This window comes from Hippocampus bargibanti, linkage group LG11 (assembly GCF_051943395.1).
Source record: "Hippocampus bargibanti isolate YZ-2025 linkage group LG11, ASM5194339v1, whole genome shotgun sequence".
Classification (NCBI taxonomy): Eukaryota; Metazoa; Chordata; class Actinopteri; order Syngnathiformes; family Syngnathidae; genus Hippocampus; species Hippocampus bargibanti.
The window spans coordinates 14217106-14243840 of NC_142744.1; the positions used below are offsets into that span (position 1 = coordinate 14217106).

General features: G+C 40.4%; 2 protein-coding genes across 2 annotated transcripts in view; one reads left to right on the forward strand and one right to left on the reverse strand.

The window, feature by feature from the left end:
- The window catches only part of LOC148891704 (uncharacterized), a 25971-nt gene extending 14303 nt beyond the window's left edge, over positions 1–11668 (forward strand). The window contains exon 3 of the transcript XR_016116405.1: positions 11530–11668. The gene's annotated coding sequence lies outside the window, so the exon portion shown is untranslated. The remainder of the gene's footprint in view (positions 1–11529) is intronic.
- On the reverse strand, positions 7263–25026 carry LOC148891705 (angiomotin-like 2a). Its single transcript, XM_089007854.1, has 10 exons — positions 24824–25026; positions 23289–24035; positions 20156–20324; positions 15608–15842; positions 12859–13154; positions 11565–11740; positions 10735–10836; positions 9863–10059; positions 9409–9540; positions 7263–8484 (listed from the first exon to the last, which is right to left on the reverse strand). Exons 2-10 carry the CDS (start codon positions 23978–23980, stop codon positions 8399–8401), a joined length of 2085 nt encoding a protein of 694 aa, XP_088863980.1. The 5' UTR covers positions 23981–24035; positions 24824–25026; the 3' UTR covers positions 7263–8398.
- Between the last annotated feature and the right edge of the window lie 1709 nt (positions 25027–26735).

Consider the following 26735-nt stretch of genomic DNA (forward strand, 5'->3'; position numbering starts at 1 on the left):
TTAAAGCTGAAGATTGCAAAAGACTGGAGGGTCATCTGTGTGGTTTCAAACACATGGTAACACACACACAAGGTACCAGTGTTATTCACAAGTACCGCCTTCCCATGCCCTTCGGTACGGCAATGTGCAAAGGAACTCTTGTCTTTTGAAGATAAAAGTTAAGGGGAGATTTCATCTGCCGAAATCTCTTTTGAGGTTTTGTGTATTGGACAGTTATTTCATGGGCGCTGACCCTCGTCAAGCATGTATACCAATTCAGAGTCCTCAGTAAATCTAAGACATTTGGTGAGAGACTCGTCGACTAGTAATTGCAGTATACAGATCTAAAATGCATGTGTTGGAGAATGCGACAGGAGACTTGAGTATATGGAGGAGACCAAAATGGAAAACATTGGGAGAATGGCCAAAATCCACCCAGGAAGGCAAGATAGGTTTAATTTAATGCCAGAAACTCAAGGTTCAGGATTGGGGCTGCTTTGATTCATCTAGAACTTACAATTGAAACCTTTCAGGTCACACAGTGCCACATGAAACAAAGTAGCCCCCAAATTTATCCTAAACTATTAGCACTTTGGCATCAATGCTCTGAGTTTCTGAGTTCAAATCAAGGCGATCTGACCGTACTGAATGGATTTTCCGTGTCTGCTATCACGGAGCAGACTTGCTCAAGACTATCAACGCATTCAGGAGACAAATGAGCTGTCTGGTGTTCAAAAGCATATCGTGGTTATATTTTGGGCAACATTGCTTCATCTGGCGCTGGGTGTCTTGGATCAAGTTCAAGACTACAGTGATACCTCCGCTGACGAACGCTTTAGCTCACGAACTTTTCACCTCACGAGCATTAAATTCGCGAGCATATGGTCTTGGCTGACGAACTAGTTTTCGGCGGAAGAACCAAACCACACGGTCGAACAGCGCCACGGTGGCTGCCGGACTAGTTTTCGTCACCCCCTTTCTTTGAGGGCTGACGTGGTCTGTTATCAAGTGTACTTTTGCTATTATGGGAGCGAAAAAGACCCTACCTACCACGGGCTAGTGTTAAGCCGAAGAAGACACTAAAGAAAATGACGGTCGAGCAGAAGGAGATCATCGAAAAACACAAATGAGGTGTGCGTTTGTGTGACTTAGCGTCCCAGTACCAGTACGCTAAGTCGACCATTGCTACCATCCTTAAGAACAAGGAAGCTATTAAGGGTGCGTGTGGGGCTAAGGGTGTTTCTGTGTTGTCTAAGCAATGTTCTCAGGCAATAGAAGAGGTTGAAAAATTTCTGTTGATTTGGATTAACGAAAAGCAGCTAGACTAAGGGTAGTATCGCCGAGAAAAGCACGGCAACTTCACGAGGCAACTACATCAACAACCATCACAAAGGTAAATAAAACAACTTTATTATATAGTACGGTTTATTTACGTTTATATACGCTTTTATTACAATACAATAGCACAACTATAATACATAAAATAAGGTATATTTTGTGTAGTTTTAATTAAGGCTTATTTAGTAGAAATGTATTTTTTATGGGGACCTAGGAACGGATTATTCTCGTTTTACTGGTTTCTTATAGGAAATAATTGTTTGGAAGACGAACGTTTCGCCTCACACATACTTTCTGGGATCCAATTATGTTTGTGAGCTGAGGTATCGCTGTATTATCCATTTGGGAGGAAAATGAATGAAATGAAAATGAACAATCTGGGAGGGCTTTGCTACTTTCAGCACTGTGTGCCTTACATCTTTGAAAGACGCAATGATGAAAATGTTTCTTCAGCCGTCATCTGTACTTCTTTGAAGGTGTTGGACGTTTTCGCTCTTCATTAGAAAAGCTTTGTCAGTGAACTAAAGTTGTGCTGGTAGCTCTGGCCCTGTATATATCACTAATGGACAGAGAAATTATATCTTGAAACTGTGCAAGTTTAATTAAATTTTAAGATAATTTGTGTATTCAGGCAAAAATATACAGTGATACCTCAGTTTACGAACTTAATTGGTTCCCAGATAGTGTGTGAAAGGCGAAAAGTTCGACTTCCAAACATTTATTTCCCATAAGAAACCATTAAAAATGAGAATAATCAGTTCCCAGGTCCCCATAAAACACAAATTTCTACTAAATAAGCCTTAAAACTACACAAAATATACCATATTTTATGCATAATAAATGTGCTGTTGGATTGTAATAAAAGAAATAAACTGTACTCTTTAGTAAAGTCGTTTAATTTACCTTTGTGATGGTCGTTGATGTAGTTGCCGCTTGATGATATCCGAGTGAAGTTGCCGTGCTTTCTCTGCGATGATACCTTCACTCACACTGTCCTCTGCCAGCTGCTTTTCGGTAATCCAAATCAACAGAAGTTTTTCAACCTCTTCTATTGCCTGAGACCGTTGCGAAGACAAGACAGAAACACCATTAGCCTCACGTAGCAACGGTCAACTTAGCGTACTGGTACTGGGACACGAAGTCACACAAGCGCACAACTCGTTCGTGATTTTCGATGATGCTGTAATTTCGTTTTGTCTCCTCTTCGCCTTAACATGAGCCTGTGGTGGGGTCTGTTTCGTTCCCACAATCACAAAAGTACTCCACTCGATAACAAACTACGTCTGCACTCAAATAAAGGCGGTGACAAAAACTAGTCTGCCAGCCACCGTGGCGCTGTGTGATTTGGTTCATCGGCCGAAAACTAGTTGGTATGGCAAGATTATATTCTCAAATTTGTTTGTTAGGCGAAAAGTTCGTGAGCTAAAGCATAAGCTGAGGTAGGACTTTATATCATACCTAGATATCAGAAAGTTTGGCACGTTCTGGGGCTTCTTTGCTTCATTCCATAGAGGAAATCTTGAGTCTAAATGTAGCTTACAATCAAGTCTCAAGACTCTCAAACAGAGAAGTAGTGTCAGAAAGAGAGTGAGCGAAAAGACTCCGTGATCAGAGGCCGAAAATATTTTCACGCTCAGCGTGCCTTGAAAGGAGAGTTGGAATCCTCCGCAATGTGCCTTAGAAGTGTAAACAAGGAGATAACAATCCCCAGCACTCGCCGTGAGAAGATCATTTGCACGGTTTACACAGCAACAGTCCAGTTCCTTTCATGGTGATTGTGCTTAGGACGAAATTCCCACGTGACCGAGCTAGACAAGGACAAGAATGCAGAAAAAAAGAGCAAAATCATTTTCACTGGATGTCAGGAATGTAATCTCTGTGTCCCATCTTGCGTTCCATTTTCCTTTGTCACATTGGTGAGAAAGAACGAGAAGAAGGCGGTTGTGACATGTCAGCTGCCTTTCACCTTCTCGATGGAATGTTAGCCAGGAACTCAAAATGTTGTCAGTGAGATAAGAGCGCATAAATAAGATTCTTGGCCTTTGCATTCTGCCGGATCCGAAAGCCTCCGTGCTATCTCTTCACGGCCACTTCGTATCCTCTCGGCTCGGGTTCAGACATATTTAATATGCTAATCAACAGTACACATCACGATCAATGTCACGAAAGAAACGTCTCTGAAAAATTAAAGGACAACCGACACAATTTTTTTTTTGTTTCCTAACTAACGTTTTATAGCATCTAAAATACCCAAAACACGCAGGCTGATATTTTGTCAAATGAAAACCACCAATAAAAATGAGTTAAAGTGTCCCAAAACTACTTCAAAATGACCTCATAAAGTTTCAGTTTCAGAAGGTTCCGCCCCCTTGTTCACGACGTCACGTCAGGATATCTTGCCTTGCTCGAGAATCAAAACAATGGCTTCAGATTCGGAGAATATGCTTTCTTGTTACTCATCCAGTTATGAATATGGTTCTAATAGTTCTGAAAAGGAAAGCATAAATGTTTTCAATTGATTAAAGAAGTCCTGCCGTATCAATTCGAGCCATCAGGACTGCAATGTAGCGTCTGAGAAAATGCACAAGATGGCGCCCAAGCTCCGTTGGAAATGGGCTGATTTGTCTGCTGGGAATTTGTGTCAACTAGTATCAAATCGTAGTCTTGGTGCGAGACACGATTCACCATCGCATTATTTATGTGTTTTCCTTCTAATTTCGCCATCAACACGAAGTTTTAAGACCAAACAAAGTAACCAAAAATGCATTGTGTGTCGTTTTCTCGGTCAGTGACTATATCTACCGTGACGTCACGTACGGACTCGTCACCAACTCAAAAACAAGACTTCCTGAATATTCAGCACAAGTCTTAAAATGTAAAATATAGCTAGCTATATGCGGTGGAATCTTTGTCAAATACGCTCAGTAGAAGTCATTTGAAGTGATTTTACAAATTATGGACACAACTTGTCCGGGGGCGTCGGTTGTCCTTTAAGTTAAAAATGTTAAGAATGATTTTTCCATTCCGTTGGGACTGATAGTCGTAAATGTTACACTTTGTCAGTGTATCTGCTTGTCTTTCAATGTTTCTGACAATAGTTTTGTAGATTTCACGATTCATTCTACTGATACCATCAAGAATTACAGAATCAAATAAAAAAATGAGCGAGCCCGTTCCAGAAGCAATCATGCCAAGACATGCTCCAGCATACTTTACAGATGAGCAGTGTGTTTTTTTGCATCAAAAACAGAGCCTTCCTTTCTCCGTATTTTGACCTTTGGGTCATTTTGGTTGAGATTTCTCCATTAAACCTTGTCCCAATTTTTTTGTGGCTCATCTGTGTAAAAATCCAATCTAACACTCGATTCTTTCTTCTAATAAATGGTATGCATTTTATGGTATGGCCAATATATTTCTTTTCTTCCCCAAGTTTATCTTCACCTCTGATCCACGGAGGTTGGAAGTGATGACGACATTGACTTTAGTCCTTGGCTGTTTCTTCACAGTTCTCAGCAATCAACAGCTTCCAAAATCCGTCCCGGGGGCCAAATGCGGCCCGTGGTCAATTTTCATCTGGTCAGCAGCCTCCGTCATAAAATCAATAACGTCTGGTCTGCATGTAGAATTAATATATTGGGTAGTAGCGTCGTTACCTGCGTGTGCTAAATGCAATCCATCCTTCCATCCATCCAAATCCATCTATCCACTCAAATCCATCCATCCATCCATCCATCCAGTTCTAACACTTGTGGGGAGGACTGCAGGACTATCAAACTGTTAGCATAGAAGCAGCCAAAACAAGTAAACAACTAAAGAAATATCCACTATTTATGCAATAGGTTTTCTCAAGCTAGACATGAAGATTTATAATGCTGAAATTTCCTCATATGAGCAGACATTGAGGGTGGTTCAGTCACTTTGACTTTGGGGCCATGTAGGTGCTTGGTTCTGTTTGATTGGTGAAAAAGAGGCAAATGTCACCAGTGATTACTCTTGCTTGGTGAATAGCGCCGAGAGTCTGTGGAGCGACCAAGCAATACATTGTTAAGTTGGAAAAGTTACTTTAGTAAATATAACTGAGTAATTTAGCAGACGTCAACCACACCATTCTATGTGGTGTGTGCAATTTAGAAAATCTATTTAGCTTCAACTCTACAGGGGCCTCACCATGTCGGTATGTGTTCATAGTCCTTACTTGTCGTGCACGTGATTCACATTCATGTCATTGTGATGCGTCATTGTCAATGAAGACGTTAGAGCCTAAACCCATTGGGGTGTACCATCAGAAGTGAAACAACAGTTGTCTCGATTCAACAGTGTCAGATCTTGTCGTTCGCATCTCTAAAATAGCTTATAACCTCTTGGCCGGTGGGTAACAGTGACATTAAAAATAAATATCTAAGGGGGAAAAAAATAGAGAATGCCGCACGTTGCTGGCGAAGCAATGGCCGTAGGAATTTGAAATAACATTGATGGCTATTCTAGGAGGAGTGCCTGTCTTTGTCCCGTATAAGGTGTCGCAAAGGGAATGCCAACCATGACAAGCATTAGCTTTTGGTAGCGAAGAGCTGAGAAGAATGCGGACCTGCTAGTCATTAATGAGGAATGAAAGTCTCGTTCTCTCGCTGCGTCGTGGAACTAAAGGACAGGAATGTGGATGTGTCGAGTCAATGTGAGGCAGGAAGTATTTCATGGGTAAGAACAGTGAGGGTTTGGCACACTCGAGGGTTCTTTTTATATGCAGGTGCTGTATAGTCAAAATGCTAGAAGCGTCCTTGAGAGCTTTTAAAGGCGCTTTCAAAGTCAGCTTTATTGTCAAATATGCTAATATGCATGACATAAAGCACAGATAAAAATGACTGTCCTCTCGGACCCAGCATGCAAGGCACTTATAATGACTTTAACAACCATAATAAACACGAAAATGCCAATTTAATTGATAAAATACAATGTATCATTATTATTATTATTATTATTATTAGACACCCTCAGAATCTAAGAAAAGGTCACTGATCTTAATTTTTCCCATCAATATTATGAGATTCGAATGATATATGATCATGAAACTCGGAGGAACAATTTTAGAGGAAGGCTCTTAAATCAGTTCCTCTGTGTGTGGGAAAACATTAGTATTTATGCATCATATACTGTATGTTTAAGTCAAAATGAACCACTTCATTTCGATATAAAGTGGATTTTTATTTTTATTGCAACAAAAGTCAAATCAGAATGATAATTATTATCGTTTTGATGTCAATTGGAACCAGCCATTACATTCATGGTACAAGGATTGCTTACTGTACATGTATATGTATGTGATTTTAGATTAAGTTAATTTTTATTTGTTATCTTTTAGCTGGAAAGGACATGACATCAAGCATCTCAGCAAAGGACGTCAAACATGATATTACATACTGAATTTATAGATTAGAAATATTTACATTAAAATAACATTACAATAGAGCATCAACATTTTCACCAAAATTCCTATCATTTTCAAGCAATTACAAGCGATTTTAAGCCACTAAGTGATTATTTAATTTTTGGGGGGATTAAATAAATGCCCCCCAAAAATTAAACATGTCTAAATATAGTCGTCATGGAGTCTGTTAGTGTTATTTCCAATTGAGTGAAAAATAATTTTAAACCTCAATTTTTTTTTTACTGAATCGGCTTCGACCATTTTCTAAGCAGATTTGAGGGAAAAAAAACCACATGACAAAATAATCAATCATAAACAAATAAATCAGAAATAATCTTGTGGGACATCACACATAATCAGGCCTTTGATCAGATAATTATTATTCTCAAATCACTTAATCAACGAGATCAATATATTTTCGGTGCAAAACAACATTACCTACTCGATTCATCACTTCAACCTGGCTACGAATGACCAAGTGATTGTGAGTGGAAAGTTCCAATTGAAAACCAAGGAGTCTGGGTTGTGGAAATTCACATTTTATTGTTTTTTGAAATGTCGAGTGAAATTTAACTGTAAAAACCTTCATAACGCTGTGACGTTTGTCAGACAAGACTGATGGAAGTCAACACCCGGTTGGTTGTGTCCAACTTTTGACTGCGTTGTCGGTACATAACTTATAAAAAAAAACACACACACAAACTCTTTGGCGTCCTCAGCAAAGCACAATTTTATCTACAATAATAATAATAATAATAATAATAATAATAATAATACATATCTCTGAATAAAAATATACTTAATAACAATAATAATACTTATTATTGTTATTAACCTGTGTTTGTTAGTTCAAAAGCTCACAGTAGCACAAAAAAATGTCATTTTTAAACTCTCACCCAAACGGCATCCGGACCAGCGGAATGGCCGCACGAGTGAGATGACACAAGCATACGCACACGAACCAGCTATGTATCAAATCAACACTCCTCACACACACATTTACAAACAACATCAGGTCTGTGTCAGTTTGGCAAAAAAAAGGAAACATTGATACAATAAATCACATCTGTTCACGTGTTTTTCAGCCTTACCAGAACCGGCTGCTTGGGGCGTCAAACAGGCAAAATCAGAGCGATTCAACAGTGTTTCTGTTATAAATTAGTGAGCAACTGGGACGAAATTGAGGTTACTCAGGTTAAAAAGAAAAATCCACATTTTGTCAGAGGGGAATGCTGTGCTAAATATTTTACAGTATCTCAGAAAGAGAGACAGAGATAAAGATAGAAAGGCTGAAGTTCATATTTGGGAAGTTAAATATGCATCTTAGTCATTCACTGGATTGGGGAAAAATGACATTGGAAAAGAAAAACAAGGGGAAGAAAGCAGCAATTGTATCCATTTTACACAGTATATAAATACATTGGCAGACACGAGCCAATCACAATCCAAAATACCGTTGGAGAACCTGGAAAGAATCCTGGGCCGACTGCCTGCAGCTGTGAGTCAGAGCCCAGCTCTTCCTCTTAAAAAAATGGGGAAAGAGTTCTTTTCCCCAGCCCAATGGTTTCCCGCGATATTCCGGCCTCTTACATCCAATATCTTCTTCCTTTGACAGACTTCACACATTTTGGGAATTCTTTCTCACACTGTCCGCTCCTTTTAAATAAAGATCTCCACTGCTTCCGCATCCAACTCTTCCAGGCCTCTGAAAGGGTTTAGTAGCAACTTCTTTGGCGTTGTTTTATCTGTAGGAAAAGGACACAACTTTCTATGAGGAATCACAAGAAATGGTCAAATTGAAAACGGAAAAAAATAGGTACCTAAAATTAAAAAAACAATACGTTCACTCAGCAAGAAAAGCTGAACTTAGTTATCTTAAAGGACAACCAACGCCCCCGGACAAGTTGTGTCCATAATTTGTACAATCACTTCAAAAGACTTCTGCTGAGCGTATTTTACAAAGATTCCACCGCATATAGCTATATTTTACATTTTAAGACTCGTGCTGAATATTCCGGAAGTCTTGTTTTTGAGTTGGGGATGATTCCTGACGTTATGCGACACACAATGCATTTTGGGTACTTTGTATGGTCTGAAAACTTCGGCGAAATTAGAAGCAAAACACAAAAATAACGCAATGGTGAATTGTTGTGTGTTGCAACAAGACTACTATTTGCTACGAGCTGACACAAATTCCCAGCAGACAAATCAGCCCATTTCCAACGGAGCTTGGGCGCCATCTTCTGCATTTTTTGGGTGCTACATTGCTGTCATTGACGGCTCGAATTGATATAATAATAATACATTTCATTTATAAGCGCCTTTCAAAACTGGGACGACTCCTTTAATCGCTTGCAAACATTTATGCCTTCCCCAAATTCATAACGACCCTTGAGAGAAAATCGTAACGACAGCGTGTCCTGCAGCAAAAAAAAAAAAAAAAAAGAGTTGTTCGAAAGCACGTATGTTCCAGATAGTATCTCATAAGCCACAGCATTGGTTAATCAACAAAAGCAGCCATCACTTTACAGTCCGCTTTTTTTATGGCGGCGATTCCCCAAATGTGCGCGATCCCCTCTCGTGACACCCGTAAAAAAATAATGATTGGCTGCCAAGTGAATGATTAGCTCGCCGTAAACAAAAAGTTGCATGTCAGGCAGGTTACTCACCGGCGTTGAGCTTGCTTATGCCGACAGCCTCGGTGCCTTTCGTTCCCTCTGTCAGCCGTTCCAGCGCGTTGGGTTCCGACTGAGCGGAAAAGGGGTGGCTTGGTAATGTCTGGTCGTCAGACAGACTCTTACCTATCGACACACGAGTCCGAAAAGTAAAACAGACTGAATTGCTTCGAAGAACTCCTGAACCGAATTATTATGAGTGGCAGGAAGACAGGTTTTTGTTGACAATTGTTGTGTTCAATGATATTCTGTCTATCATAATCAATGGAGGTATATGTACTTGTTATCGGTAACGGTGAGTTTTCAAGAGTGAATATTCGGACTCTTATCTGTGTTTAAAAATCCAATTGAAATAAAATGGCACGGTGCCCTATGATGGCCAGGGGACCAGTCAAAGGCGTACCCATCTTGTCACGGAAAATCCTTTATCTCCATTTGCACTCCTTACCTCGACTCTTTGCAGCGCTCTTGGCTGTGAAAATGGAAGGCGTAGAGGAGGCCAGTCTCAGGGGTGCCCCGGTTGCACTGAGGAGGTTCGTGCGGGGACTCTGTTCGTCCTTCCGACCCTGGTCCTGGTGCAGTCGCTGAGTCAGGATCTTGATCACCGCGTCCTTTTCCAGGATTTGGGCGTAGAGAGCGCGGATCCTGAGAGAAAAGGGAATATTCCATTCAAATCACTTTTTTGAAAACTAAATAACTTTTTTGTAACAGTTGAACGGTTGGATGCATGGCTTGAAGAGCCATGCATCCAACCATCCGTGCATGAGAAGAAAGGAACGTCATCGCCCATGCGTATGTGGAACCGTCGCGGCTAGGAATTGAAGCGGATTTATGTGAGACAGGAGATGTGAGACAATTTCTTTTCATCAATGGATGCTACAGCAGCGTATTTGCTTTCAACATTTAGCTAGTAGCAGACGTGCACATTTCACTAGAGGTGATCCACTGCTAACAAGGATGCTTTGATGCTCTCCTCTTTCATCTGGATTTGCTTCATGCAACAAAGAGGATGCAGAAAGTGCTTAAGATTGAATGTCTCTCTGTGTCTTTGTGTTGTCACATTTATTTTGTTGTTGTTGTTTTGACTTCAAGATGGTGCCGTGGGAGTGGCTGCCTTTACAGCAAGTCCTGTATTTTGTGTTTCTACTTCTCTTTCCTTTCCTTTCATTTTATTTTCATAACTTTGCTCTTGTGAAATGTAAATTTCTCCAAAGCCAGTCTAATAAAGGTTAATCCAATCCAATCAAAACAGAAAACGCGTTAGCTCCTGGCTAGTGGATAACAACAGAATCCCCAAATAATCTCCCAAAAAGTACTCACCTGTTCTCCATTTCCTGATTCCGGAAGTCCGCCACTGGCAGGTCCTCATTGAAACTATTGTTGGAGGAGTGACAAGGCGAGTGATTGATGATGGTGGTATCTCTGCAAAAACAGACACAAATTACCTTTTAGTAGCCAGATACAGAGTATCGTGGACCCTCCACCAATTATTTCTCTAACACAGGAAAAGTAGTAACTGATGTTTAGCAAGTATGATTGAAGGGATACATCCAGATCATTTGAGAGCCTGGTCAGTGGAAAACATGGAAAGTTTAGCCTAGCGCGTTAGCTGATTGATTTTGCTAAATTAGGGAGAGTTTTTACATTCTGGTGCATTGTTCAAAATCAAATAATTTGCAAGTCCTTTCTTTTTTTTAGGACAATATGAAATTATTTTTTAATGATTTCTCTTTTATTTTGTGTGATTTTTTTGGTATGGTATATTTCTACTTTCAGCCGTTGGTGTCACTGTGTGTTTTTGAAGCATGCAAAAAAAATCTGTGAACTAAATGCTGACATTTTTATAACATTAAACTGATTACATGTGATGTTATTGCTGTGAAAGTAAAAAGGTGAGATTTTTTGAATTAAAAGAATTGTGTGATATGTGATACTCACCAAACTTAAAATGCATCTAATAGAAAACTGATTTATTTTAAAAATTAAAATAATAAATGTAAAAAAAAAGTTATACTTTTTTTTTTACCCAAAAATATAAATAATAATAGGTAATAATTTCAAGGATTACATTTTGTTCCCTATGTTTCCCAATTTTACAATTATTTTTTTTTTCAGCACAGTTAGTGTGTAGGTACGGCGTCGCTCGGTACCTCTGTGCGGCAGCGGTGGCAGCCACTTCCATGGCGAACTGCCGCATGGTGCTTTCCTCCAAGTACTTTTGCTCCCAGCGCACCATATCAGCTTCCAGCGCCAGGATGTGTTCCTCGCGCTCTCGCAGGCGCTCTTGGAGGGAACCCATGGTCACTCCAGGTGGTTGGGACTGGCGCTGTTGAGAAGGAAAAAAAAAAAATCACCGTCAAGAAACTCCATCTGTTTATGGTATGTTTTGCGGATTCAGAAGATATTTTGACATGTGGGTGAAAAATGCCAACGGCAATGTGGATACACGTCCATGTGTTACTCATGGATCACATATGTATCCATATATGATTAAAAGTCTAGCTGTAATATTTGCTGTTTGATAAAGTGAAGTGTATTTGTTAATTTTATTGGGGCATTTTAAATAGCACAGCCACCTTATGTCGACTCAATACAGTTATATCAAATGTGCTTTTTATACTGTATATTTTATACTTGCACTATGTACAGTTCTATTTGTGAAACATTTTTGCAGTTATACATTTCAGTCTTCTGACATTTCTAGTCTGTGCCGATGTAGATTGCGAATTTCCCCATTGTGGGACTATGAAAGGCTTTCGGATTCGGATTCTGATCATTTTCCCTCATTAGATCATTGGATTGGATTTATCTTTAGTAGTCTCGCAGTGGAGAAATTGATTCATTGATTTATTGTAAATAATAAAATGTGAATTTCAATTTTAGGTGTATTTATTTTTTTCGTGTTTTTATTAAATAATTGATCAATACTAAATACATGTAAGTCAATTATAAATCATAGAAAATACTAAATGACTTGCCTTTTATTAACATATGTTATGTTACATACACATTTGACCTTTTTCATCATGTTTTTTTCTACCTCATGTAATTCAGACTAAATACATTGTTTGACTTATAAAATCAAATTAAATGAAATAATGACTACTGGAGGAAAAGATAAGAAAATCTTGGTTTGTCTCATAATGGAGAAATTCTCAATGCACAATGAATGGGTTCTGTTTTTAAAATCAACAATTTAACCAAGGTGCACATTCTCCCTTTTTAATTCCATGCATCCATTTTCCAGACCGCTTAATCCTCATTAGGCTCGCGGGGGGATGCTGAAGCCTATCCCAGCCATCTTCGGACATCATGGATTGGTTGCCAGTCTTTTTAATGATTATTTTACATTTTTACACCATGTATCAATGAAATGACTTGATATTTAAATGCCAAATACGAACGCTGGCTCAGTAAAGGTTAGCAAACCCCAAGCAAATATACCTGCTGAGCTCTCAAACTCCGGAGCTCCTGCTCAAGGCGGGTTCTGAGTTTCATCTCCAGGCTCTCCCTTTTTTCGCAGGTGGATTGCAGTTGAGCGAGGGCACTCTGGAGTCTCTCCACCTTCTCCACATAGGCCCTCTTCCTGCGCAACTCCTCCTCCAGCTGACGGCCTCGTCCCCGGGCCGCATCCAGGGCCTCCTCCAGCCTCTTGCTGCGGACGCTTTGCTCCTCGGCCGCCGCACGCAGACGCTCTGCTTCGCGCTCCATGCGCTCGCGTTCCACATTCTGCTCCTCGTCTGTGAGGGAAGACAAAGCCAGCGCACATAAGTCCGACATCTGTATAGAACACGGGCTTTCACAATGTTGAAATGCCAACGGGAACGAAAGAATGACCTTTTTTGAGTATTTTTGAGTTTGGTCATGTGACATTCACAATTTGGGCTGAGCTCTAAGAAACTGTGATGTCAATATCAGGGTCATATAAGGGTCTGAAAGGTGCTTGTCTACATGCGGGTGTTTGCATATCACCAACCGCAGGGAGACGCGGAGGCTATTGCCAATTTCCCCATTATGGGACAATTAAAGGCTTTCTGATTCTGATTATTCACCACTCAAAATATATTCACACACAAAATAAATTACACCATAAAATGTGGTGTTTAATTTTATTGGCTGAAAAAGAGATTCTCAAAGTGGGTCAAAGCTCAAAGCCTGGGGCACGACCACCAATTCTGAGAATAGCCCATGTTCTTGGGAAAGGCAAAAGAAATAGACTTATCAGAAACTAGAAATGTATTCCTTTAAAAATCCACCTCAGACACATTTTTCATTAAAAAAGCATGATATGATAAGGTCATATTTCATCAACTAGAACTTGTAATTGTGACAAGAACAGAGCCATATTTTGCTGGGATAAAATTGTAATATTGCCCGAATAAAGCCACATTTTTCCAAAATAAAAGATCAAAACGATACAGAAAGGGTGGTCATTGCTAAAGTGAATTTCCACAAAATGCTTTGTTTATTGTCTTCATTCAATGACTCTGTGTCACATTTCAAAACTTGAAACTATTTTCCCTCCACTCCACCGGAAAACAAAAAATCTCTTGCATGGCGGCCCGTGTTCATTCCTCTCAGCACTTGCGGAATGCTGAGAGGAGGAAGGAAGAAAAGGGTTGGGGGGGAAGAAAGCCGCCCCCCTCCCTTTGACCCATATAGCGCTTTGGCATTCCTCATCAAGGCCATCCAAACAACGGCACTCTACTTGATCCCCGGTTCCCCTCACAGACAACATAAATCAATCCAACAACAGGTGGGCAAGGCAGGAGAAATTTCGAGCAACTTTGCTTCACTTCTCTCCATACAAGGCGGAATGCTTTTTCTAAAAGCCTTCTAAAGAGGATGTGGAGGTTACGCAAGGGAAATTCCTGCATGTGTGAGACTCTTAGCTACACGACATCTGAATCCAGTCAAGAATGTTGATTACGACGGAGATAGGACAAGCGCAGCGGGGAGACGCATATCTCAACCCAAAATGTGAAAGACCCCACACATTCTGAGAAAATGATCTGTGGTGCACACAAAGATGACACCACACACACAGATTTCTGTTGTTGTACTAAAACTGCCCTGAGAGAGGCAGCATAGTCCCCACGGCAGCTGAAGAGAAAAAGAGATGGAAGAAATAGAGGAAGCTAGGGTAACTGGTAGCGTCGGTAAACTGTCTCCATTTCAGCTCTAATTTGTCTTTTAACATACCCGTGTGACTCGAAATATTGAACACCTTCAACTTTTACAATTGACCATGGATGACAAATCACTTTCATCACACCACAATAATCTCTCTCTCAATAATCGGATTCGTGGAGATTTTCTTTTTGATTGGATGATGCAAAAACATACTGAGTGCAATTATTGGTATGCGAGTTCCTTGCTCAATTGCCGATTGTTCAAATTCCATTCACAAACAATGAAATTTGTCAGAACATGGTGTTGACGCACATGATTTGTGATCATAATTTTTGAACATGTTCAACATCTACAATTGTGGGTCACTATTTTTTTCATGCATTCGTGGCAGGGATAATCACATTTTGCTCATACCACATCACAGGATAATCATTCACAATCGGGTTTATGTAACTTTTGATCGGAAGGGGTGATTAAACGTTACATTTTGCCCAATTGTCGCATATCCCATGAGCCTATTTTTTCCTTTGTAAGTAGAACATTCCTACTCTACAGTACGGGAGAATATTTTTGTGATGTCCAACATTTTTTTTCCCCTCACTTTGATAAGAAGCGGGGAAGAAAACTAAAATTAACTTATTCACTGCCAGACATGCAAAAAAAATGTCTCCACTCTAGTGCCAGGGTTTTTGTCATTGTCACTCAAATTCCAGGACCCACAGAATATTGAGCTGTAGGACTACATCAAGAGTCAATGCAGCGTAAGAAGCATTTGATTCTCTAATTTAATCAGAAAGAAAGGTAATTCCTAAGTTATATGGGTCTGGAGTTGTCTGAGCTTGAAATGGGGGCGGCTGTACAAAAGGCAAATGCTGCCCCCTTGTGGGAGGGAAAACATTGCCAGAGGTCTGACCAAGTCTTTATCAGCATCCCCCGCAAGATAAAACAAAACAAACTCGGGAATCACGCTCCACGTCATATTTTTAATTCCCGAATACATTGGGCAAATACTTTGATTAAAAACGGTGAAAAATGATGAAATTGTGCCTTTGGGACTCACTTTGCTCAAGGAGTTTGGCCATGATGTGCTGGTTGTGATCGGCAACCTGCACTTCTTTGGCCACGTGTGTCCGAGCGTTTTCCAAGTTCTCCTTCAGGTCTCGGTTGAAATCTTGTAGCCGGCGGATTTCGTCCGTCAGTCTTCTTCTCAGCGTCTGCTCCAGAGTCTCTCGCTTACTGCTGCCGTCCATTAGTTTCTCGTAGGCCTCGGAAATGCGCTGGATTTCCTGTTCCAACTGGGAGGAGGACAGAAATAGACAGATGGATTTTTTTTTCTCGGTTCACCTTCTGACCTGACAGGGAGGTACTGGAATGTTGCTTTTTGTTGTTGCGCGATGTACAGTACAATTGTGGTTCTCATACTAGAGCCCACCATTTGTAGTTTGAGGGTTCGCCGAATAATTTGCAGTCCAGTATGTGGCCAATAAAACAAACATCATAATTAAAAGTTCTGGTCTAATTTTGTGTATTGTGTGTCCTGAATCTGAAATCTTGCATGATGATTTTTTTGATAGAACAAAAAGGATTATGTCCTATTTTTAGGAAATTAAAGGTGATTTTTAGGGCAGAAAATAGTCCTCCTTTTGAGGGGAAAAAAGGGCATAAAAATAGAGTATGTTCCATTTTTGTATGCAAAAAAAAGTGTACTTCTAAAGAAAATACCTTTTTTTTCTTAACATGATGACTTCATAAAAATAGGCAACTTGGGAAGAAAAAAAATCTCCCATTAGTACTTTTTAGGGGAATTATAGGTAATTTTTAGGTAAAGAAAATAGTCCTACTGTTTCAGAAAAAAGGCAGAAAAGCCTATTTGTCATGCAAAATGATGTACTTTTAGAGAAAATAAACGGTTTTTTTCTTTCTTAACAGGATAACTTCAAAAAAAATAAGCAACCTTTTCATTTCCATAGCATATTATGTGCCATCAGTATGTCAAGAAGCTCCCTGGGAAGAAAAAAAACATCTCTCCTGGTCGAACTTTTTAGGGAATTATTGGTGATTTTTCGGAAAAGAAAATAGTCCTACCGTTTGAGGAAAAAAGGGAAAAAAGTCCTTTGTTATGCTCTTAAAGAAAAGAAAACTTCTTTTCTTTCTTAGCATGATGACTTCATAAAAATGGGCAACTTTTCCACTTCCATAGCATATTTATTAAGTGCCATGAGTATTGCGAGAGGCTCCTTGGGAAGAAAAAAAAAATCTCTCTAATGAGGACTTCCTCGACCCAAAACGTTTTGAGAGGCCCAAAGATAAACTACACGTATGTATGTACATACAATAAACTGTGAAAATGTGTGTGAGCGCACGCATGCTACATTTCCCAGAAGGAATTCAAGGCCGCACCACTCCCCGTAAAAGTGATTTATATCAACATTCCTGAGGGTTGATAGTCGCCGTTCCAGGTGCGAGCACACACACACAACTTATGATACACACAAAGAGCAGCACACAGCGGTCTGTGGAAGGCTGCCAGCTTGAGGAATGTGTGCATGCCTGTGCAACCCCCCCCCCCTTAAAAAAACCATAAGACACCCACTATTACAGGCATGTTTATTCAGCGATGCGGGCTAAGAGGGGAGAAATCTTTCCACCCCTTTGCTAGTGATCATTCTCTTCAGTTGAGTAAAACCCAGAGCCATGTGACATAACTGCAGAGGTATTTTACAGGCTGGCTGAGGTACTAAAGAAGTTGTTTCCACCACAGCAAAAAAAATTGTAAGCCACATTTTCCAAACAGTTGGAGGCGTTGCCATTTCAATTAGCTCGTAGCAGCGGGACATGCTGTAAACCCCCCACCCCTCTACCCCCACAATGGATTCTACAAAAAAGAAAGACTGAAAGGGAGGATAAGTTTTCTGCGGAAAAAGACTATTCCCTCTTGGATCTTGGCCTCGCATAGCGATGATGAATGTTTTAACCGATTACGCAGCGAAGCAAAGCTCCACATTACTATTATGGGGAACGACCAAAGAAAAAAAAACATTCCTAACACACCCTGCACTAAAGGATAATCTTTCAGACATTCGATGACATGCCTTCAATGGTCTTTAATCAGGTGGGTATGAAAAATGCTCAAATCGATTCGCGTCATCCTGATTCACTATCATTGCATCTCATGTCATGAATTCCGGATTTGTCTATTGGCCCAACTGTATGTTGACCACTCACATAAGCATTTACAATCGGAGATATTTAACAGGCAAAACCCTGACGGCCTTACCTAACCATCTGCAGAGGAGGACTCACTCATCGCATACCAAAGTACAGTATAATCACCTGAGGATAATCACCAGGGGGTTCAAATTGAGCTTGTGTTGTTTGTTTGCATTCTAATTGGCTCTTGCTGTACTTAACTTCACAATCGCAGAGTCGGTGATTCGACATGTTTGAAGTTCAAGTGTCAAAGTCAAGGCCCGGGGGCCACATTTGGCCCACCACGTCATTTTATTCGGCCCGCGAAAGCAAATCAAACACGTCAAGGTCCACGATGCTGGCTAAAGCCTGAACCAAAATTTCAAATTGTCGTATGTAAACCATACTAACAGTCATTATTCTTGACTTCAGATTTGAAATCTAGTTATTCGTTAATTTGTTGTGAGTTCTGTATTTAATATGTGGAGGAGACGACCCATTCTAATGGTTATCCCAAATTCATAACGCCCACCGAGAGCAAACCGTAACTAAAAAGTTTGACATCCCTGTCATAGAGGCATAAATTCCGACTACATATACGACTACTTTCAGTTTTGGATGCGATCCCTCCTTACTCTGAAATGTGTTTGAAGAGGGATTAACGTCAAGACTCAAAAAATGAGTTTGACACCCCTGGTGTAGATGAATTGATGAGCGTAAATGGTGTACAATTACAATAGTCAGACCACACCACAGGATAATCTTGAAAGTGCACCCTCCAATCAAACCTTTGCACACCCTGACCACAAAGAAGGAAAAATACTCAAATGACACAGATTATTGGGGTGTGTATCCTTCGCCGGACAGCTGTCTGAGAAAGCCAGTCCTAGCGAGCATTTGTCTGCTTTCTCTCGGCCTCATCTGCACTGCGGGGACGCAGCTGCTAGCTAGCATACCACGCAGGCCTCAGCAGAGGTCACACTAGCGTGTTTCGACACACTCCTCCCATTGTCATAGGCAGCGCATGTGCGCGCTTGCTTAAATTCTAAACTGGTCATATCGATTTTTCAGGGCCAATAACTGGATCGGGCAGTGGCCCGCGCGCAGCTGATGGGGAGGTGGAAGGTGAGGGGTTGCGGGGTTCACTGGCAGGTGGCAGCCTGCTGTGTCAAAAGTGAAAGGTCTCTTTTGTTCACCGCCAACTGCTCTTTCTGCGCATTCTGGCCTTTGACTATGATACAATATTAAGTCCATTCTTCTTTTTTGTTTTGTTTTTTTTCTTTTCACCGGTACGGAAGAAACACAGTCAGAAAAATGTATTGTTTTGTGATTAATGGCAATGTGCTTGTCCCACTATATTTTTCTCATTTCAGCTGCAAAAAGAAATGTTACAAAAAAAATACAAAACAAATTAAGAAGCTTGTTGTTCTGTCATTTCGGAAATCCAGACATGTTTGTGAAAATCTATCTATCTATGCATTTCTTTATTTATTCATTTATCTATGTATTTCTTTATTTGTTTGTTTATTTGTTTATCTGTTTGCATTTTTATTTGTTATTTATTTATCTATCCATTTTTTATCTATTCATTTATCTATTTATTTATTACTTTATCTGTCTGTGTTTTATTTTTTTTAATTTATTTATCTAAGTATTTATTTATCTATTCATTTACCTATATATTTCTTTATTAGTTTGTTTATTACTTTATTTATCTGCCCAGGTTTTATGTTTTATTTATTTATCCATCTATTCATTTATTATCAATACAGTTATATGTTTGCATTCTTATTTTTATTTATTTGGTTATTTTTTGATCAAGCAGCAGTAATTTGTTTATCTGTTTGCATTCTTAGTTTTTATTTATTTGTTTATTTTTGAGCAAGCAGTAATTTATTTATGTATATGTTTTTTTTTGTTTATTTATCTATTATAATAATACACTTCATTTATAAGCGCCTTTCAAAACTCTCAAGGACACTTTACAGTCACAAGATATTTTTTTTTTCTGCGGGTCATCTATCTATGTATTTATTCATTTATCAGTTTGCATTTTACTTTTTATTTATTTGTTTATTTCTGTATTTGTTTATTTTTGGATGAAGCAGTACATTCTGTGACTGTTCAGCTCTGCCAGTAATCAAGAATGATACCAAGAACCCGTACCGTCGTCCCCTTAGGATAGCCACACCATGAGGACTGAAGCTTGCCATGAGGCAAACAGTTCAATGGCTGACACTGAATTTGAATATTTTGGCTTCTGGCGATGAAAGTCATCAAAGCGGTTTTATATTTACGTGAGCAAATCCTTATCTGAGTAGGCAACATTCAATTTGGCCAATTGTGGCTTGTAGGTTTGTGACGTGATATTACACAAGGAAGGTCATCAAAGACGGTTTGGGTTCTTCCCAGTCCTTACCTTCTGAATACGACCAGTTTTCTCCCGGTGAGCCTCAAGCTCTTGCCTCAGCCTCTCGTTCTCCATCAGCAGCAGCGCCACTTGATTGGGCTCCTCCAAGCCAGCAGGGGGCAAGCCGGTGAACGAATCATAGCAGGAGACGTCGGCTGGCGGCCCGGACCGGATATACCTGAGGGAGAGATGTTTTTAAGTGACGTCATCCTGGATCTGAGTCAATTCAAACCACTGTATGAGTCCTGGGGGCCCGCTTTGGAGACTTGAAGGCTTGGGACAATACAGTCTCTATTCCAGTGCCTTGGTCATCAGACTCGGCGGCTCCAGTCAAGAATGTAAAGTGAGGAACTATACTATTTTTAAAAGCCAAAGTTGCCATGCAAGGTGTTCCATCCGCAGCATGCCAAGGATTACAAATACTTTTTGGACCAGTTATGCTTTTAAAGGAAGGAAACTATGATTCAAGGCAATTTCTACCTGGGCCTTCAGCGGCAACTTACCAGTTGTCCACCTTTTCATGATACCAGTACCACGTTCCAACATAACTACAGGCTACATGTCTGTATATCATCGGCGCCATTTGACAATCAATATTTAATAATAATGTGGTGCTTATTAAAAGAACTGCATTTTTGTGTGTAGCTCTCTTCAGGCATGCTTTGCTATTTAAATAATAATACATGAAAATGGAAATGACATTGAGATTTTATTGTCACTGCACATCGCAGAATTGTTATTGTTCATTTAATATCATAAATGTTTAATCTGATTAGGTTAAGAAAACATCCCATGGTTAATAGATTAGTGAATATTTTTCGGAGTACGAAATAACGTTTTGTAACAGTTGAACGGACGGATGGATGCATGGCTTGATGAGAAGAAAGGAGCATCATCGCAGATGCGTATGTGGAACCGTCGTGGCTTGGAATTGAAGCGGATTTACGTGGGACAGGAGATGTGAGACAATCTCTTTTCATCAATGGATGCTACAGCTTTGTGTTTGTTTTTAACATTAAACTTGTAGCAGACGTGCACATTCTGCCATGACATCCCTGACCCACTGGTGAAAAGGACGCTTTGATCCTCTCCTCTTTCATTACAACTGCTTTATACAACCAAGAGGATACAGAAAGGCCTTAACATTGAATTACTCTTTGGGTCTTTCGTGTTGTGTCACATTCATTGTTATTTAGGTTTTTTTGTTGTTGTTTTGACTCTAAGATGGCGCCGCAAGAGTGGCTGCCTTTCCAGCAGGTCCTGTATTTTGTTTTTCTACTTGTTTCTTTCCTTTCATCTTATTTTCATCACTTTGCTGCTGTGAAATATTAATTTCTCTAATGAAGGCTAATCCAATCCAACAGAAGTAATTTTTCTTTTGTTGATTGTCGCCATTTTAAAATTATTTTAAAAAAAGTAGAAAAACATCATTTTAGAACATTTGGGGGCTCATTCACTCAATTAGTCACATACTAATTGGTTGTTCCTAATTGAGCCTCCAGGGGCAGCACTTAGCACACAGAGGTAACACCGCTACTGCCCAATGTATTAAATCTTCCATGGGGGACATACATTATTGATTTTATGACGGAGGCTGCGGGCCCGAAGAAAATTGACCACGAGCTTCATTTGGCCCCTGGGCCGGACTTTGGACATGTCTGCTGTAGTCTGATTGGGCATAACAGTTCAACATCTACAAACATACACTAGAACCAATGGGGCCAAGAGAAATAGTCGCAAATGAAGACAATATACAGTAAAGTCTCGTTATATCGATATCGGTTATATCGATAGTACCGCTTATTACGATACTATTTTCATTTCCCTTGCACATTTCTAGTCTTTTTATGTATAATTAGTACCGTTTAGTACGATACCCGGTGATTACGATAATCCGGTTATTACGGTGCTCCTTTTCATCCCCCGCCGGCCATTTTTGTTGTTTATATCGATATATCCGTCGCGCCATTGGTCAACTTGGTCACTTGTCTTGTTACGTGAGCCGCCATCGGTCGCGCCATTGGTCGACTTGGTCACATGAGCCGCCATCGGTCGCGCTATTGGTCGACTTGGCCGTGTGACTTTGTCACGTGACACGCCATCGGTCGCGCCATTGGTCGACTTGGTCAGGTGACTTGGTTACGTGCCCAGCACCCGTGTAGCAGAGCCATTTTCATTTTCAGACGCTAGCTCGTGTGTAGCAGATGAGATTGAAGTGTTTGTGTTAAAAGGTAAAAATGGGAAGCAGAAGAAGATTGATGACTTTTTTAAATTGTATACATAATACAGTAAGATGTAAGCGTTGCAGTTTCCCTGTTGTGTTATGTACATGCCCACTGTACTGTATATGAATGCAATCGTTTTTTGCAACAATGTTTCTTGTTTTGTCTGCTGAAGCGCGATGATTTTGAAAATTATTAACATTCCATACTGTGTATTAAAGGACAGCCGATGTCACTTTTTATTCAAATGCAAATAAAAATGACTTCACGCCAAGACGTCTTGCATTGCTTGTGAATCCAAACAATGGCTTCAGATTCGGATAATATGCTTTCTTGTTACACATCCAGTTATGAATATGTTTCAAATACACTGTAGTTCTGAAGATTAAAGCATACATGTTTACAATCATTAAAGAATTATATGTGCCATTTTGAGGCAACATCTCTCACCCAAAAAAAAGGGAGCTAATGGCCAGCTCCGTTTCTTATATGGCGCTTGGCTGCCCTCTTTTGGCGGCTTTTGTTTAATGCAGTTCGGCGCAGGATCGGATATATCGATAGTCCCGGTTATATCGATATTTTTTCGGACTCCCTTGAATATCGATATAACGAGACTTTACTGTAACTAGAAAGCTAGTCCGACAATTTCATGCAAAACACATTCACATTTAATTTGTAAATAGTGAACAACGCCTTGCTGGTGCTGATGGTCGGACATGGCGAGGAACTAAACTATTTTCCAGCCACCGCTTGCCAAGTATTACAAATACCATTGGACCGGCGCTGCTTTTAAAAAGAAGGAAAGTATGACTCAAGTACTGTATGTGTTTACGCATGTGAAGCGAAACAAGGAGCCACACCACAGAGTGTGATGTCACGCTGTTTCTTTGTGAATAGGTGCAATTCAGATCAATTTGTACCTGTGATGTGGGGCCTGCAGAGGTTCCTGGGCCTGGTGTGGGATAAATCCTTGTCCCTGGATGGGAGCAGAGTACTCGGGCGGAGGGTTGCGTTTCTCTGGACTCTGGGGTCCCCACTGTGCGTAGTAAGCCAGCTCGGGGTAGCTGTGAGAGGCACTCTTGACCGCCTCCGCCTTGGCAACTGCATCGTTTCTCTCCAGAGAGATTTGCATGCGGTGCTCGCTGAGGGACCGAGCGTGGGCAAACCTCCGCTCAGTCTCGTCCACCTCCTCGAGAAAGGCCCCCTCGTGCGACTGCCTACTGGGGCTCGCCGGCGCCCAGTGGGTGGCCAGGTACTGAGAATGCACCTTGGCTTGCTCATAGGTGGGTAGCTCCTCGCCGTGGATCTGATACAGTTGAAAGCCGCTTTCAGAGTGGTGGAAGTCGCTCTGGTGCTCCTGGCCTTGGGGCTCTTGTCGGGCCGAGAGCTGCGGGAATGGGGTCTCCTCCTGGGTGAGACTCTCCAGAGAGGATCGGGGGCTCCGGCCAATGTCGCCCCCGCTGCTGGGCCCGCTGTTGCTCCCGCTGCCCCCACGCAGGGCCTGCTGTTGGATGGCGAGTAAGGTGCGAGTATCGGTGGGGTTTCCGTAGCGTAGCTGCTCTTGGATTAGCCGGTGTAAAACCGTACCGGACGGCTCTTCTGTGGATGTCATGCCAATTCTTGCCGTGGATTCTGTTCTACTGGTTTCACTGAACTTGCCGTCAAACCTACAGACGGGAAGGATGGTGGTTGCGTTAGCATGGATGATGACACATTCAAATACAATTCAAGCAGAAAGGTGCTTTCACAACTGGGCCCTAATCCATCCAAATCAGTCCATCTCGATTCAGTTTCAAGCCTTTGTTGCCCAAGTTCAGCCTTTCTCCCCTGTCCAGAAGTGGTTTCAATTCAGTTTCAAGTTCTCCCATGCGCATATATGAGCAATAATTGATGAAATGTCTTTCAAGCTAATTGGACGAAGGTCACCAACCACAATGTTTTCAATTTGGTGTCAAGATACTACGTGAACAAAATGCTGCCCATGCGCACTTTGTTTTGGGTCTTCTTTCTGATGAACTTGTCGGATGAACCCAAAACACAGAATGGAGTCACTTTTGAGTTCTGATTGTGCATCAATCATATATGTTTTCATATGTGGGTAAATACAGTTGTCAATCAAACACAAAGAGGAATTTCAAAATCCAAATGAAATGAGTAAAATATGACTCTTAAAATCTAAATAATAATAACATTTCTACGTTCTCAACAGGAACAACATTAAAATGTAGATACTTTTTTTCCGTAGCAAGCAAGAAAAAAAAACATGCGACCAAAATTCCAATCTCCGGGGGAGTAAAAACGCACAAAAGCGAAGCACCGCCTCTGTGAGGGAATCACATTTAGCGTTTGTATTTCGCTTTGAAATCGTCGTTAGGCGTTAAAAGAGAATCAAAAGACTTTGATGATTATGTTTGCAAGAGTGGGGGGAGTAAAAAAATCTGAAAGTGAGTCTTACCAGTTTATGTCCTCATTCTAACAAAATAAAAAGGCGTTTCTCTCTGTGTGTGGAAATCCACGTTTTTGTAATCAAGCCAACCCCGGATGCGTCTTTTTTTCTTTTGGTTGACTTTGAGGAACCAAAACGCGCGTCCTCCCCTTTTGCTGCTGCGGTGCGAAATGCTGCTTTTGCTGGGGGAAGCAGGCGGACCGATAATAAAGCAGCAGGGAGGCGGGACCGAGTCGGGAATGCGAGGAATGTTCAACTGGAGCTCCCTCGGGGGAATCAGACGAGTAAAAAAAGGCAGCCAGCGGGGGGAAGAAGGACAGCGACGGGAGGAAAAGGAGGAGCTTGCTGGGCTTTACCCTGATCGTCGAGCACCAAAAATAAATAAATATATAAATATATTTTACAAATAAATGTAAAAAAATATGACATTAAAATGACAAAAATCAAATAAAGTAAAAAAAAAAAAAAAAATAGGGCATTTGCGCGTCCACTTCTGAATTGGCGAAAGTGCTGTCTCCCGTACTTAAGTTAAAGTACAGGTGATTGTTTGGAAAAGATTGCAGTTAAAGTAGAATTAACGATTCAACTCTTTAAGTGTTAAAGTACAAAGTTTGACAAATATTTGAGTACAAAAGGAGGAATGTGTCACTTCAAAACAATGATCAATTTGAAGTCGGCGTAAAAACTTTCTTCCCACACAGTTTGTTGACCATTCTTTATCTCCTCTTCTTCTTTTCCTTTCGGCTTTTCCCTTCAAGGGGTCGCCACAGCAAATCAGTGTCCTCCATCTTTAGAGGTTTGATCCGCATGTTTTTTTTGGCCAAGCTTTTACGTCGGATGCCCTTCCTGACACAACCCTCTGTATTTATCCGGGCTTGGGACCGGCACAAGAAGACTTATGTCCCTTTGTGGCTACAGAACAAGCAACTCGCTCAGTAAAAGACTCCCATTCTTTATTAACTACAAAATATATGCTATCCTCAGCTGGCCAAAAACAAAAGACCATTCAGAACCAGTTCAATTGTGTTATTTTTTTAAATGATTTTATTACTGGTTACATTGACGGAAAAAAACGACTGACTTAAATTTTACTTCAGATTTTTTTTAAACTAAAGCACTTGGACATTTTTACATGATTGTAAACACCTAGTTATTCCACTTTAGATGTTGGCACCTGTGGAAAATTAAATATTCATGTGTTTGAATGTTGTTGATTTTTATTCAATATAGAGTTTTTGTAACGTATCCCTTCTGATTCCCAACTGACAAAAAGTTCAAAAGAGGTGCATCTTTGATCTTCTTGTCCATTTTCCCTTTTCTAATGTGAATTGTGACCCACTGCATGTATCAATGGAGAAGGTGGAACGTGCGGAATTATTTATGTAAATGTCACGAGCCTCAAAGCATTCAGAGAAATCAAGTGAATCAATTCAAAACGTTTACGCTTATTTAACTCAGTAAGACAACCAAAATCTTGGAAGTCAGCCATTTTGAAAGAACCTGTACTAACTTCTGCAAGTTTTATTGAAACAGATGTTGGAAATGGACTAATTTTATTTATTTATTTATTTATTTATTTGCTTAGGGACTACTCTCCTGCTTCCACCATCTCGTCTAATGATTATCACTATGAGTTGCTATGAAAGAGGAGATGCGGGGTCTGTTTCTTGCTTTAATTGTGATTTGTATCATCCAATACTTTTTGTAGGCCTTCAAAATTTAAGGCTGTGCATGAAATGTACATTTGAAAGAAGTGATTGTTTCAATCCGGGCAATGGCGGGCCATTATCTCAGCTGTGTAGCTTTACTTCCCCACTCAAAAACATTTGAAAAAGATTTGAATGGAGTGGGACAGATTATAACAGTGGGATTGTGAAGCAGGTCCGGTCATTTCTGTTCTCCGATTTCATAACAGAATTCC